Raw genomic sequence first — 15,110 nt, 5'->3', positions numbered from 1 at the left:
TGGCATTATACAGTCTTGTGCAATGAGCAACAGCAAAGAAAGTGGGCTTGTGAGTAGTCCACCTGCTGATTGATTCTTTTACTGTCTTAGATTCATAGAAGGTGCTGGGGAGGCCAAAGACGACTGTTTTTCTTTTGAAATCTGAGCAAATAGCATAAAGACTTGCTTCTGTATCATAAGGATTTTCTGACAAGGAGGAGACTTTATTTGACTAGCATATTTAAAAACCACTTAACATGTTATTATTACTAACTGTTTATGCTGTATACGTACGGAATGATCACCTCCTTTCGTGTACAACGATGTATGTTCCTCACTGCAGAATGAATTTCAGAATTTTCCTAAGAACTCTATCAAGGCTTTACAAGTGTACTGTGACGAATCTCCTGCTTTCCACTTGAGGTAGGCATGTCATTCCTGGAACCTCAACTCCAGATCCAAATTAATCTTTTCTCCCTGGGCATTCCTTTCAATTGCCTATTCTTGATTTTTTTTTCTTTAGTAGAACAATGATATGTATCAGGCTGTTTCTGAACAGATAGTATGGACAAGGAAGCTGTACTGCTAAGATACTTGAGGAGCCATTACAAGTTCTCTTTGGAAGAAAGGATATTGTCTTTCCTAGTAATATAAAAAAGGATACCTGAAGAGGATGACATAGATTTATACAGTGTGAGACTCTGGAGGCTTATTTCACACCTATACAGACAAGATACTGTGAAATATTTTGGGAAATACACATTGCTTCAGAACTCATGGTAGTTTTCTTTACGCATTAAATAAAATGTAGCTTGCTCCTTCCACTTCTTAAGAATAAGCTTTTTTTCTCATATGATCCCTCTTTTATTTCTCAAAAATAATATTTAATACAGCAATATATACTACTTGTTTGAATCTTAGCAGCAATATCCTCTGACTTAGGAGAAGTTTACCTACTTGAGGGGGAAAAGAGTTGTTAAGACTTGTAAAAGACAGTAAGGGTCTATCTGGGAATGCTAAAAACATGCTTGTCTTTTTCTTCACTTTCAATTATTTGAAGTAATATTTTACAAATATATTATTGCTGCAAAAAGTTTTTAGAGCTATATATGCCACGACTGTAGGAAATGTGTTAACCCTTTCTAAGTTAGCTCTTTTCAGTGCTGATTTTCAGAGACTGTGCTTATCATTTTAGAAAAGTTGTCAGGATATTTTAGGTGACTTCATTGGTTGTGGCTTTGGCTCTTCCATTGAAAACTCATTTTGATTGCAAGTCATGTACATGTTAACTCTGCTTTCAACGTTCCCAGTACACTGAAATGTAGAAAATTTCTTTTTGTTTTTGATGCCATTTCTTTCCAATAAAAAGCTTGTATAAGGAAAAAGAGCATCAGCAAAACCCCTTTGTTTGCTAAAAGAAGAGGTGCATACTATTTGACATAAAGGGACTTATCCTGAGAATGTGTTGCTTCTTGGAGTAGTAGTGCATGGAAAACATAATAAAACTCAAAGTACACCAGATAGTTTAATTTGATTACGTGTTGTAAACAGCAACATGCAGCCTTTTAGTCTCCTCCTGCTTTAACATCACATCTTATCTGATGTTACCTGGACTATTTTTTTGTCTGAGTAAATTAGACTCATCTAACAGAGAAAGGAAGGCAAGTTCTGTTACTTTGATTGGAATTAGCAGTGGATGTGTCAAATCAATTACTCTAAAATTGGAGAAATGCAAAGGATTGTGGTACGTTAATCATTTACTGTTTTCTCTCTTGGTTTTAGAACTCTGCATCCTTCAGAGGAGCTGCTAAGATTGTCCTGATTTTGTTTATTACTGAGTAGGATTTCATACTGATTCCTACCTATTATCAAGATTGAGCAACTAGAAGAAAACTGTAATAGTTTTAAAATGTTTTTACTAGAAACACCGGTATTACAAGCTTCCAAAAATCTTTTATTTATAATTACTGCATTACAAAGCTACAAACAAAGCCTTATTAAAAACATAGAAGAAAGGGAATTTGTTACTAAGACTCACATTTAATTGTAGGTTTTACTGAATGGCTTAGAGCCTACAGCTAACCTAATATATTGGGTTTGTGCACTAAGCCCAATTGCAGGGCAGTTCTGTGTGTTCTGGGTGCCTGTTTTCTGTGTCATCCTTGCTAGTAGAATGTCTCTGTGTTACAGCCCTGAAGAAGGACCGATGACAAGCTTCTTTATTGTGGCTCTTAGCAATAGGTTGCTAAGATTAGCACTCTGAGAATGTGATTTGTATGAAGGGCTTTCAATTCTGTCCTACAGTCACAGTCAACAGAGAACTATCAAACAGCTGCTTCTCTCTCTGACAGGTTTGCTTATATGTCAGCCCAGAAAGATAAAAAAGATAGCACAGAGGATTTCCTTTTCTTCTTCCTGACTTTTGATTTCTTTGGCAGAAGTGTCTGTGTTCAGGACTTGGATTTAAAATTAAATCTGGCTACGAAGGGTGAGTTTTCATTGTTAGATGATCTGTACAAAAAAAAGAATTAATAACCTAGTTCAAACTTTGTCTTTTTCACATTCTGGCAGCTGTATGAGAAGTAAAGGGTTTGCAATCTTTTAGTCGCTGAGCTGAAAGCATGCTAACAAAAGAAACGGAATACCTTTTATTTAAAAAAAATACGGGCAAATAAGATCCAGCAAAGTGAGAGCCTTCTAGACTTGCACAGCTTAAAGTGTATTTGGGAATAGAAAAGAGTAAAGTTATTAGATAGTAATGAACTAACATGCCTTCCATTGAAGACAGTGCTAAATACAACTAAGAAATGACTGCTTTTTGTAGAATAAGAGCTAGATATCCAAGCTATCCTTTGATAGCTTACTATTTTCTCTTCTGAGCTTACAAAATGGCCTTCATTAGGAAGAAATCAGCAAGCACCATTTCATCTGTGCTTAGAGAACTCTAAGTGTCTTTATAGACAATATATCCTGGAAATATCCTGATCTGGCTGGAAGTCAATACATTCAACAGTTTGCTTACACCCACTGAGTAGCAATATATATGTATAAGCCTGCAATTCTCTCCTTTCTTTATCAATAATTTTACTTGCAGTTACCTGGATTATTTAACTACTTTGTACAAATAAGATAATCTTCTCTAGCAGAGGTGATAGAGGGTATTGAAATACAAGATAAAATTTGCCTGTTGGTCTGAATGAACAGCAGGATGACATCTATGATTATCACTTGCTTTCCAGTTAATTGATCATGGAAATGAGTTTATAGGGTAAGATTCTAGGTGCCACAAAATATCCAACAATACAATAAATGTAAATAAATGTTGATAGCACAGTACAGAAATAAAATTAAATGATAAACATAGTTGCCAATTCAAAACTATCATAGTCAGTTGTATATTTATTCATATTAGCAAAACTGACCAGTAAAAATAATGTGCAAAGTTGTGACAATTTTTCCAATTTACATTCAGTTTCCAAATAAATATCATGTTATTCCAACACACTTTTTCTATGTTTGAATTGTAGTGTCTGACAAATACCCCGCAGAGATGAGTTCTTGAACATACAGACCAGTATGAGGATTGCAAGTGGTTTTGCACTTTTAAAAAGAAGATTCTGAGAGTGTGGGAACTCCACTGTGAGAATTTTACAGGTGTGAGGTGTTAAATGGCTCCATGCCAACTCTGGCTGCATCTACAGCCCTGAAAGTCTGAATGGCCTTTCCTACAGTCAGTAAAAGTATCTAAAACTCTCTACACCAAAAAGCAACTTAAAATTTGAATAATGTTTTTAAATGTGCATAAGAACACAGACTTACCATTTCTCCATTAGAGGTGTCTGGAATGCTTTGCATTCTTAACACCTCTTCATAACAAATTCTCTGCAATATTGTGCTATATTCTGACAACTGTTTAATTGTATTTGGCAGCTTGTTTTGGTTCTGGACCAGCTTGCTAGCCATCTAATTAAAATGGGGATTACAGTGGTATGTGGCTTGTCTCTTAAATTTGTAGGGATGATGAAAAAGGAAAAAATATTTTCAATGATCAAAAAGGCTTCCCAGATCAAATCTTAGTTGTTTTTCATATTCCTAATGTCATTAAAATGCTCAGACCAAACATTTAACATGAGACTCAATAACATGAGCGTGAATTTCTTCTAGTATTGTCTTTGCATACCATGTTCCATTCTTTGCATGAAAGCAGTGTGTGTAGGGAAATAACAGCATTATTAGGCTCCCCTCTTGTACTGCTCCCATTGTTGATAGAGGGACCCAGTTGTAACGTTGGTCTCTGGTTAGTGTAGGAAATGCTGTGGATGACACTGATCTGCATGGAAGAACAGCTGGCTCTGGAAAGAAAGTTTGCTGTGCTGCTGCATGGGGCAGATCTGCATTGGGTTGTGTTCTGTTCCCTTTAGCTTCCAGATTGGAGAGACCATTCCTTGTCCCTGGATCCTTTGTAAACCAGAGCTGGTCACAAACAGGCTCCAGTGAAGGTAGCAGTCTTGGATTTCTAAGTCACAAATGCAAATTTGCAGAGAATTTATTCTAGTTCTGTTTATCCTCCTCTAGAGCAGGACTTGCCACCTGCTAGTTGAGGGAGGAACCAGACAAAAATACCAAGGAAAGTGTCAAGCAAATATCTTAGCTTACCCCCACTCCTTCTAACAGATTTCCTGTTGCATTTATATGCAACGGCAAAATAGAGCACAGCTGAATCTTTTTGCCAGAAATTGTTTAAAGCGAAGAGTCAAACCAACCAGCCTGGTCTATCTCTTCTCATTTAGTTTGAACATAGTTTATAATAGGTCTTTCTCATAATTATTTTGAGTATCTTCATTATTGGATGTCTAGCTGGCAATTTTGTGAGGACTTATTTTTCTGTGTTCCCAACTGAAAAACTTTGGAAAGTATCTAAACCCAAGGTTGCCAAAAATGGTCACGTCTGTGTTCCAGAGTCTCACTGCATTTGTGTTACATGACTCTCAGAGAAAAGAAAAACTGCTTTTAATAACCATAAAAAGTGCTTATAATAACACCATATCGATGGCTTTGCATTAGTCACATCAAATATTAGGGCAATTAATTAAGAAATATAAAAATTATAATTACATTAGAGTAATGTAAGATAAAGGGCAATCCAAAATTATTTTCATGATGTTCAGCACCTGTTACACTTTTACAGTGCTGCTGTATTTCTATAAAAAAGCAAGTCTGCTTTGGTTTTCAGAAATCTGTTGAAACACTTGTATAAAAATAGAGTATCTTACAACTGTTAAGTTAAGGGAATGCCATAAAGATCATTTCTAACTGGGTTACCATTTTCAGTATTTAACTTTTGTGTTTCTAAAAGTTAAGGCAGTGCTTTTAGAATGTGAAATATCATAAAAGGCAAATTATCATACTAAACAACTTATTCAAATAGATATGACGTTCTTGGAGCCTGCTGTCTTTCTTTGCAGAATCTCTAGATGCTTCCATATGGCAAACTACTTTTCATGTGTGTAATATCCTGAAATGTTGAAATACTTCAGAGGCATTTTATAGTTAAGAACTCTAAAACAGGGAATGTTTAAGGGCTCTCCAAAAGTTACGCACAAAGGGAGCATGATGTGTGATCATGTGACAACCACGTGGATCTAGCTGCCTTTCTCTGCAGGTACGCTTTCTCTTCAGAGTGCATTTGTTCAGGTTCCATTATCTTTAAATATCTTAGATCCTCTATCCTGTTCTCTTTCCTTATCTGTGAAGTGGAGAGACTGCTATGATTGTTTTGGATTATTTTTGAGGTCATTGTAAATATAGCTATATGACTATGATCTTGTACTGGGGAACCAGTCGGAGGTGTCCCACAGGCAACATAATCTGAAGATGTTTGCCGTAAGATTTTAAAGTGAAATTCATTGTTTTGCACGTTACTAATTAAAAGCCAGGTCTACAGGGGTACTGGAAAGGCATTCTTGTTAGTTAGTTACATTCTCTGGTTTCAGAGTAATTTTAGTGTGTTGGTATAGCATTGCATTGCTAACATCTGAATGTAACAGAGTCATAGGTAATGACAGGAACTCTGACCTTTAGAGACAGGCAAATAATTTCAGTGGAAGTAGTACTACTCCTGTAAATCGACAGTATAAGAAAATAAAAATAAATATACTTTTTAGTATTTACCTGTGATGAACGTAGCTCAAAGTATGTTTATCCTTCATGATAAATGAGAAAAAGCAGAGAAGAAACATAAGCAAAGAGAGAAGGAGATTCTAATTTGTTTGGAAAATTTTCTATAATACAAAATTTTGCAATTTGTTGCTACATCTACTTTTTTATGTACATATATATAGATGTTCATTGTTTGTTGGGCTGTATAGTTAGCCTAAATCCATGCATGTAACTTCTACAGTAATCTATCTGAGCTGGAGCTTGCCTATGAAATCATTTTTTCTTTGTTTTTGGGAGGATGTCTCAATCTTTCCAATGTGACCCCTGGACATGAACTTCGCAGACCATGAGAAAAGTGGCAATATTTCAGCTCTTTTATTTACAATTCAGACGCCTGCCAGCATTATCCAGGCTGGGCATTCATGTAAGCTAAAGGCTGGATGGCTCTGCCTGGACCTGATGGATCTCTAATGACGGGTAAAAGACGTTTAGCCTCTGTTCAAGCTGTTAACGGTTGGAACACATCCTGTGAGCACGAGTTCCCTGGATTTCTGTGAATCTTCCAGAAACCCAGTTAAGTCAGCATTTACAAATCTTCACCTCTGGCTTATTCTGCTTACTAAGGTTAAAGCAACTGACCAAATTCCTAAGAATTAATTCCTTACACTGTAAATCTGAATACTCCTAAACTTCACCTCCAGTCAGTAAAACATCAACAAAATGGGAGAAATGTTGCTATTTGGGAGTCTCCTAAGTCATTAAATGTGGAATAACTTCATTTGGATACAGAGAGTTACAAAACTTGGCCCCATGGCTTTAGAAACAGCTGTTGAGTTTGTTCAGCATCACATCACTCAACATTTCTGGTCATTTGTGGTGTTTTTTAGCCAAAGTACCACCCATTCCTTGTCTGTGTTCAAAGCCAAACTGCCTTCCTTGGCTTTGAAAGCTGATGTCAAGCTTGAAATTGCAGAGCTTTAGGGCTGTAATTACAAACAGCAGAAGCTTCCCTGGTATATGTGAAGTTACAGACTTCTGCAACATTCTAAACTTCTTCAGTTGTTTTCTTTGGCACCGGGGTTTCAATAATACATGGTATTACTAAAAGACAATTTACTTTAATGTCACTGCACTGAGTTATTTTGGGTGATTCAAGTGACCCCATTTGAAATGCAGTGAATTACACTGTACACCTGTATGTTCAATTGCACAGAGTTTTCACCATGTGCATGCAAGGAAAAGTAGCATGTCTCTTACACAACTTCAAATGTTAAAAACAGTCCTATTCTTAAATGCAAATATTTGCATTTAACGTCTTGACACAGCTCAGCCTGAGAAAACTGGAGAAAACATATGGACTGTCTTCTTGTTCCTACTCCCCGTGAAGCCACAACTAAACTAAAATAGCGCTCTTTCTTTTCTCTCTCTCTCTCTCTCTCTCTTTTTTTTTTCCCGGCATGATTTATTTTCAGGTAATGTAGTTTGAAAACAGAAGGTTGGCATGTGAGAAAGGAAGTACGGGAGCATGTGAAGCAGTGGGATGCCAGGCAGGAGGGCTCCTGCTTCCTCCCAGAGTGGGCACTGCAGTGACTGCTCTGCATGGTGCTTGGGCCCATGGCACGTGCTTCTGAGCAACCCTGGTAACTCTGCCTTTTTGGAGTTGCCAGCTTTCTGTGTGTGTGTGTGTACTTTCCCTTTCCTTATGTAATTTAGTCTGGTTGTGCTAGAAAGAGTGACATGGGCCATTGACTGCTCTGGTGCATTTGATTTACCATGTTTTAGTGCTATATCCACCAAAGCGTGTCAGAGAAGGCTTATTGTTTATGGAATTAATCTCAGCAGCTGTTAAAAGAGACATTACTATTTCTGAAATCTGGAACTGATTTACTCTTCATCTGTGTCCCTTTGTCATTCAGTGTTTGCTTGCTTTTCACATTACAGGTACACTCTTGGGAATTGTTTTATGTGTACTGTAGAGAAAAGTGATTGCTCTCTCCACATGGATAATTTTTTCATCATTTGTAAAGTAATTCATTGTTTTTTTGCAGTAGGATTGTTTCACAGTTCATGATCTAAAAACCAGAGAGCATAGTTCAGTCCTGCTGAATTCCAGAGCTGGTCTGCCCGTTTGTGGGATGTGCCAGTGAAAGCATGAATCACAGAATCGCAGAATATCCTGAGTTGGAAAGGACCCACAAAATCAAATCATCAAACCCAACTCCTGGCTTCACACAGGAACCTCCCAAAATCCAAACCCTATGTCTGAGAGCACTGTCCAAACACTTCTTGAACTCTTGGCTTGAGGACGTTACCACTGCCCTGGGGAGCTTGTTCCATCACCACCACCACACTCTGGTCAGAACCTTTTCCTAACACCCAGCCTGATCTCACCTGGTGCAGGGTGCTCTTTTGGTAATAAATAGGGACATGAAAGCAAATTATACAGAAGTGAATCGAGAGAGTAGGTGAACTTTAGGTCTGGGCTGCTTTGCTATTCTTTGAGGTCGCTGCAACTGGTGAGCACCATGGTATACTGAATAGTCATTTTGGGAAAACTGTATCCACACTGCCTGCTTGAAAACTACTACTGTGGCTATTGAACGTTGGAAATGGAAGTCTTCTGGTCCTTTACCATAAGGCAGTCATGCAGTGGCAAGAAAAATACCATGAGAAAATGTGTGAACAAAGGGGATTAAGGGAGAACTGATTGGTTTAATTCTTCGTAAGAACCACAAAAAGTAATTTATTTAGAAGTTATGAAATTGAAACTTTGAAAAATGAATGGTTTCAGAAAAAGAAGTCTGGGAATCAAAGGTAATAAGAATAATTATTTTTTGCTAAGATGTCAGCAAATTGAAAATAATTGTTTGGATGAAACAGTTTTTCACAAAGCCCTGAAACGGTACTGTTTCTTTATTAATAAATGGGGAAAATAAATGATATACAATATTGTAGTTTGCTGAAGTCAAGAAGGTTATGGAAATCTATACTTGCTAAATATTTTACCATTGCAATAGATTAAAACAAACAAACAAAATTCTATTAACTGAGTGGAATGGAAGATATTCCTGGAAAATATTATTGCCACTGATGACACGTACATAACACTGATGGATGGCAGTGGCTCTGCCCATGCATATTAAATGTCTGGCGGAGTCATCTCCGAGATCCTGGCTGTGCCATGGTTATTTGTAGCTGATTGCAGAAGCTGTGGGCGTGTGCATAAAACTCCATATATTTCACTCTAGTAGAATTTCTGTGTGGGGGGAAGAAGGTACCTGGGGTAACAGTGTACCAGCTGGTCCTGGCACGCATTAGCTGAATTTATGTCAAGTTTTAATTGCAATAAAGTCGTGACTGCTCTTTGCTTTGGTTGTTGTGGGGGAACTTTTTTGTGGCTTTTTAAAAAAGTATTTCTCATTTAGTTTCCCGTGTTTGGAGTGGATTTACTTTTTTATTTTGATGTTTTACCGACACTGGAAGATGAAAACAGACTATATTCTAGTTTCAGTTCTGATGCAGTACAGCTACTAGTCCTCTTGCTCTGCTCTGCTCAACCTGCAAGATATGCACAGTACAATAGTAATAAACCTGACATTTTCAGTGATGTTTAAATTGCCAGCCTGATTTCTGCTAAGAGAAGGTCATGTGTTTGGAAGCCCCAGTATTTTAAGTGCAGGCATACAGGTGTGTCTGTCAAAAGGTTAACATTAAGGTGAATGTACTAGATTGATGTCCCACCGCAAAGAACTTCCTAAAAATAATGTCCCCGTTCCAAGTAGGTAATAGGAGATTTTCTGACAGACAGAGGAGATGCTTTTATGAACCATTCATCCCAAAGCAAAGATGTCTGGCTGGGAGAACTGGAGGCCGAGTTAATTCTCTGTCCTTTTTCTTGCTGAATCTGTTTGTACAAAAAGGTACCAGGTGTTCTCCCTACACAGATTAAGTGAGAGCACCAGGGTACTTGTGAGTGCAGAATCTCCGGGAACACGTTTGAGATGGTTAAACTAGGCAAAGGCTGGCAGGAGGCCAGGCAGCTGGAGAGTTACACTGATGCAATTTTGCTAGGGGCCTGGCCATAGGATTTTTCTGAGGCACATAGGAACAGGAATGAAAGGAAATTTATTTTGCTGAGAACAGAATTTGTGGGAAAGGGAGTATTTTTCTTTATTTGGAATTACTTTGGAGGGAGTGAAGGAACTGTAGGAAAATTTGACCTGTGCCTTGGCAGACGTCACAAGTTGATGTTGCGGTACAGGTGGAAGCAGTGGTAGGTTTGTGGCTTACTGTGCTGCCTCTACTTTTAGTTTCTGACCGCTTGCAAATTCTGTTTACAAATGTCAGGAAAATGCATTAGGGTTATCTGCATTGTTGTAGAGGTAATAAAATGCTGTCCAATTTAGGCAGTAAAATAGCTAAAAGCAGGCTCCCACTGACTTGTCAGTGTAGCTGCTAAATGCATACTGTGGCTCCACAGGACTTTTAAACTACCTGTGCTACTTTTACCTAATTGCTTGTTTCCTGTCATCCTGATTCAATATGGAGATTAGGAATCTTTTAATTTTTAAAAAATTCTTTTAACATCAGAGGCTCATGCGAGAATAACTGAGAATGTGCATCGAGGAGAAAGGAATAGGTGGGGCAAGGGCTCAGCAAGAGCTCCATAGTCCATTCCTGCAATGCCATGCATAAGTCATGGGGCATGGCAGTGATACTGGAGGCACAAGGACCACCTTCAGCCAGTGGTCTCAAGCACTTGGCCTTTCACTGTGGCCTTTTACCAAGGGATTGCCAGGGATACCAGCTCTCGGGAAGTCTTTTCTACCGCCCTTATTCACTAGCCAGCAAGAGGGTAGTGAATTCCACTTTGAAGGCAGTCTAGAAGTAGAAATAGGAGGAAAGCGTGGCTTTGAATGAATGTCAGGATAAGAAGGCAATAACTCCCAGAACAGAGCAAGCTTATGTGTACCTGTGAGTGCCCAGCTTTGGTGGTGCAACTTCTGCAGTTTTTGAAACTGTATGTCTCTAAGGAGGCATGCAATGGAAATCTGATAGGAAACATATTTTTATGCCATGAAGAGTTTAAACTTGCAGCTGGAACACAGCAGGCTCACGTCAGCTTGTCAAGCATAGCTCTTGCCTGGCAAGTCTGACCAAGAAATAGAGGCTCTTTTTCACCTAGGAGATGAAGGGTGGGAAGTCTTGATTTAGTAGTGAGAGGGAGATGTAAATCCATCCTTACTGTTTGAATACTCTACAGCTGAGAAAGAGTGAACCTGGAAGGGAACTTGATGAATTTTCTTTGTGTTTTGAAATGATAAAGTCTAAATATTTGTGATACATGGCATGCCTGTGGCCAGTGCTAGGTCTTAGATGAATAAGCAAAGGGTTATCTATTCCAAGATTTTAATTGCTGTTTATCCAGATAAGTGCCACAGAGCTGTAGCTTGCAATTACTGAAAAGAACAGTCATAGCACAGCAGCTCTGTTCTGTCAAGCTATTCTAATGAATGATGAAATACCGAAAACTAGCTATTGCTTTTGTCAGCTTGAGACTGACAGTTGTTGATGAGTCTGGTTTTGTTTAGCTCAAGTATTTTAATTTTTATGAAAATGTATTTTTAATAGTAAATTAGCTGAAAGCTGTTGATGGAAAAAGTAGTAAAATTAATCCTGTGCTTTATTCATAGTCCTCTTTAGTACTGGAACTGGAGTGCTGTGTGCATTTTAATCAGGTTCACTTAGTCCTGCTCTCAACCTGCAGTCTGCAAAACGCAGCAAGGAGACCACAGCTGCTCGGTGTTCGGGGGTAGCTCATAGCCATAGCAGCACTGTCAGCCTCCAAGAGCTGCAGTTTGATGCAGTCCCAGATCCAAGTGATGGCTTTTTCTCTTATGTGCTTCTTCATTGAGATTCCTCTGTGTTGTTGAAGGTAGTTTTGTTTGCGTAGTACTATCTAGAATTGGAAACTGTGAGATGGTAGAATTAGCATGCATGGAATCAAATGATCTAAATGACAGCCCTTTTCCTCCCAAACTTTAGCCCATTTTTGAAGAGTCGTTTTATTTTTAGAGGCAGAATGCCGTGAAAAGTGGAGCTGGTCAAAATGTTTCCATTACTACTTCTGCTTTTGGAAATCACTGATTTAATGGAATTTGAAACATTCCTTGGGGCGGTTTCAATTACACATAGGCTTTTTGGCAAACAGATGACAGACAAGGTGTCTGGATGGGCATGCATAATTTTGAGTCAGTCAGCTGGTAGTCAGGTGGGCTTCTGTGCCTTGGTGGAGCAAAAAGCACTTCAAAACGTGAATTTTTCGGAGAGTTTGAAATTGTTCTTTTACTGAGAACCTCATCTGAACGACAACATACTTCATAAACACTGGTTTCTGAATGCTCGGCTAACTTTGTCCTGCTACTGTTTTGAAAGAAAGAAAAGGGTCTCTTGAGTGACCTCTATGTCTTGTACCCTTTTTCTAAGTGTTGGTCAGGTCATTCTAGGTGGCAGCTGGGTGAAACTAAGCCCATGTGTTGAAATTAGTTTTGTAGTTTCCAGCTGAGGGAAGAAGAAAGGATGCCAAAAAAAGTTTAAATGATTCTAAATAATGTTTTCTTTCCTTTAGCTGTCTCCGTAATGAGATACAGTGCATCATCGTTTGGATTTGCTGTAAGTAGAAATACAAGTTCAATATTCTCTACTGTTTTTTTCACGTGCTCTTTCTGAACACAAAATACTTATTTTTTTGTAAGTTCATGGTAACATGTACAAATTCAATGATGGATTAGAAAAATTATTATTGAAGTAAAACTTTGGAAGGTAGAGTAAAAATATTTTCATTATAATTTTTTGGTTTCTGACTACTAAGGATTACGCAGGAGTTAATATTTATATCTCATTGTTGGTAGGTATTATCCACCAGATACGGTTTTCTTTTACAAAATCTATCAACTTTGTTTTCTTTTTGAACTTGAGCAAAATTCTCAAGTTCCTTCTGAACTTTTCATGTCCTTCCTCTTGGAAGTCTATGGTAAAACTAAAATAGACTTCGGGATGATGCTTTTCTTCTCTAATAGTTGCCATGGCTCTCCTGATCAGTGGCAGAACAAAAATTTCCTTATGACACACATAATGCCTGACTTCAAACATTTTGGCACTTACTTTCAAATTTGAAGGATGGATTGACTCTGTAGAAAGTTTGACAAGAGTATGAAAGTTCTTACAGTGGCACAAGCATATTTTTTGAAGTTTTTAGATGTTACCTAAAATCATGTCTTCATTTACTGGAAATACAAACATTCTCTGTTTTAAGAGTGAAATAGAAAAATGTGAAATCTTGACAAAATGGGATTTTGAAAAAGTTAGCAATTCTTCACTTAGAAACAAAACCTCCTACTAAGGAAAATTCATGAATTTTCAGGGAAAAGAAATATTTGACAGGCATTTTCAAATGCTTTTCTTTTCGAATCTTTGCATATGAATCATTTTTATAGTATTTTAACTCTTGTGGTGCCACAGTGTCAGTTTTTTTTAAACTCCTTCACAGATCATGGATTACTAGTAGAAAGTTCTTAATCTCTTGATTGACTGAATGAGCTCTGAAGTGTATCATCGTGCAATAACACACGGCAAGATCAATTTAATGAATGTAAATCCTACTTTCATTAAAATGATTTATTTGAAGCTGCTTTGTGCCTGTGCAGTAGGATGGTAAATACATTGTTGTTAGTATTTGTGGGTATGTTAATGGTCCACAAAACAATTGACTCTGTATCTCTTTCAGTTTGATGCTACCCTGGATGTTTTGTCATCAGCGATAGTTTTGTGGCGTTACAGCAACGCAGCTGCCGTACATTCTGCACACAGGGAGTACATGTAAGTACACTTAATTGCTCTTGGCTTTGATATAGGCCTGCAGAGCTTTGGCTTTCAAGCTGTGATGTTAGAGATTCCAGAGCTTTGTGAAAAAACATTTTGTCATGGCAGCAAGTATTCATTCCTTATGCCCATTTACTGCTTGGCCTCAAACACGTAAACTGGACTGGAGCAGGCTTCCCTATGTTTGTGACTTTCATTTTCTTTTTGGACAATATAGGAATTGTTAGGGCTTTGGGTTTTTTTCCTTGCAGCATCTGTGTTAAAAGAATTGTATTTGTAGTCTGTAACGGATTTATAAATCTCTTATTTTGCATCTTACTTTGTTATTCTTCCCCCAGTATCCCTTCAAAACTGATGTTTGTATTATGTATACACCTCCTTTAAAAACACTGAATATCTGTCAAACCCCTTCTTTTTGGATGTAAATCACTTCATCTACTAGTGGTATTATTAGAAGTTGATGTTACATAACATCTGATAAGACTGAGTTTCAATTAGTGATTTGATAGTTGGATGACATAGTTTATTTGTGCTGCAGTACAAAGAGAGACACAGACACACACACAGATCTGCTTTTTATTGCAGAACTACTATTCTTTTGGTAAATAAGAGTATACCAGTATTTGTATGTCTTCTCTATGGAAAAAATGTATTTACTTGAAAAGAAAGCATATTTAATGATTGCTGTAAGAATCCTATGGGAAAAAATAATCTTTAGTTGGCAGCTCTGTATTGATCACAGTGGAGACTGTAACCTGTGTCATTTCATTGTGTAGCGTTTTTACTGGTGATACATGAGAAGAACAGGTGGTACCTGAGAAGAACAGGTTGACAGTGGCTAAGGAATTGTTCCAGATTGTGCATAAAGACAACTTCTACCTCCTGCTTGTATTTATGGTACATTGAAATGCAAAACTGTAGTGCATTTATCTGCCCTGTTTTGGTTCTGTGCTGCCATTGCTAGCAGTATCCCATCTGGCTTGTTAGAAGATAATTCCACTATCCCCTGGAATGGACTATCATTATATTATATAGGGGGACATGATAGTTTTTGTCCTGAAACACTTCTAATGAAGTCCGTTCCACAAAAA

At 37.8% G+C, this 15,110-nt stretch overlaps 1 protein-coding gene across 4 annotated transcripts in view; it reads left to right on the top strand.

The window, feature by feature from the left end:
• TMEM163 (transmembrane protein 163) overlaps positions 1-15,110 on the top strand; it is an 88,572-nt gene that overhangs the window by 36,246 nt on the left and 37,216 nt on the right. For all 4 annotated transcript variants that reach the window (XM_021397960.1, XM_021397963.1, XM_021397959.1 and 1 more), the window contains 2 exons: positions 12,767-12,810; positions 13,925-14,016. In XM_021397960.1, the coding sequence (XP_021253635.1) occupies positions 12,767-12,810; positions 13,925-14,016 (136 nt within the window). The remainder of the gene's footprint in view (positions 1-12,766; positions 12,811-13,924; positions 14,017-15,110) is intronic.

The sequence above is a fragment of the Numida meleagris genome, chromosome 5, assembly GCF_002078875.1.
Source record: "Numida meleagris isolate 19003 breed g44 Domestic line chromosome 5, NumMel1.0, whole genome shotgun sequence".
NCBI lineage: Eukaryota > Metazoa > Chordata > Aves > Galliformes > Numididae > Numida > Numida meleagris.
Note: the sequence above shows the minus strand (reverse complement) of the source record. Positions and strands in the feature narration are given on the sequence as shown.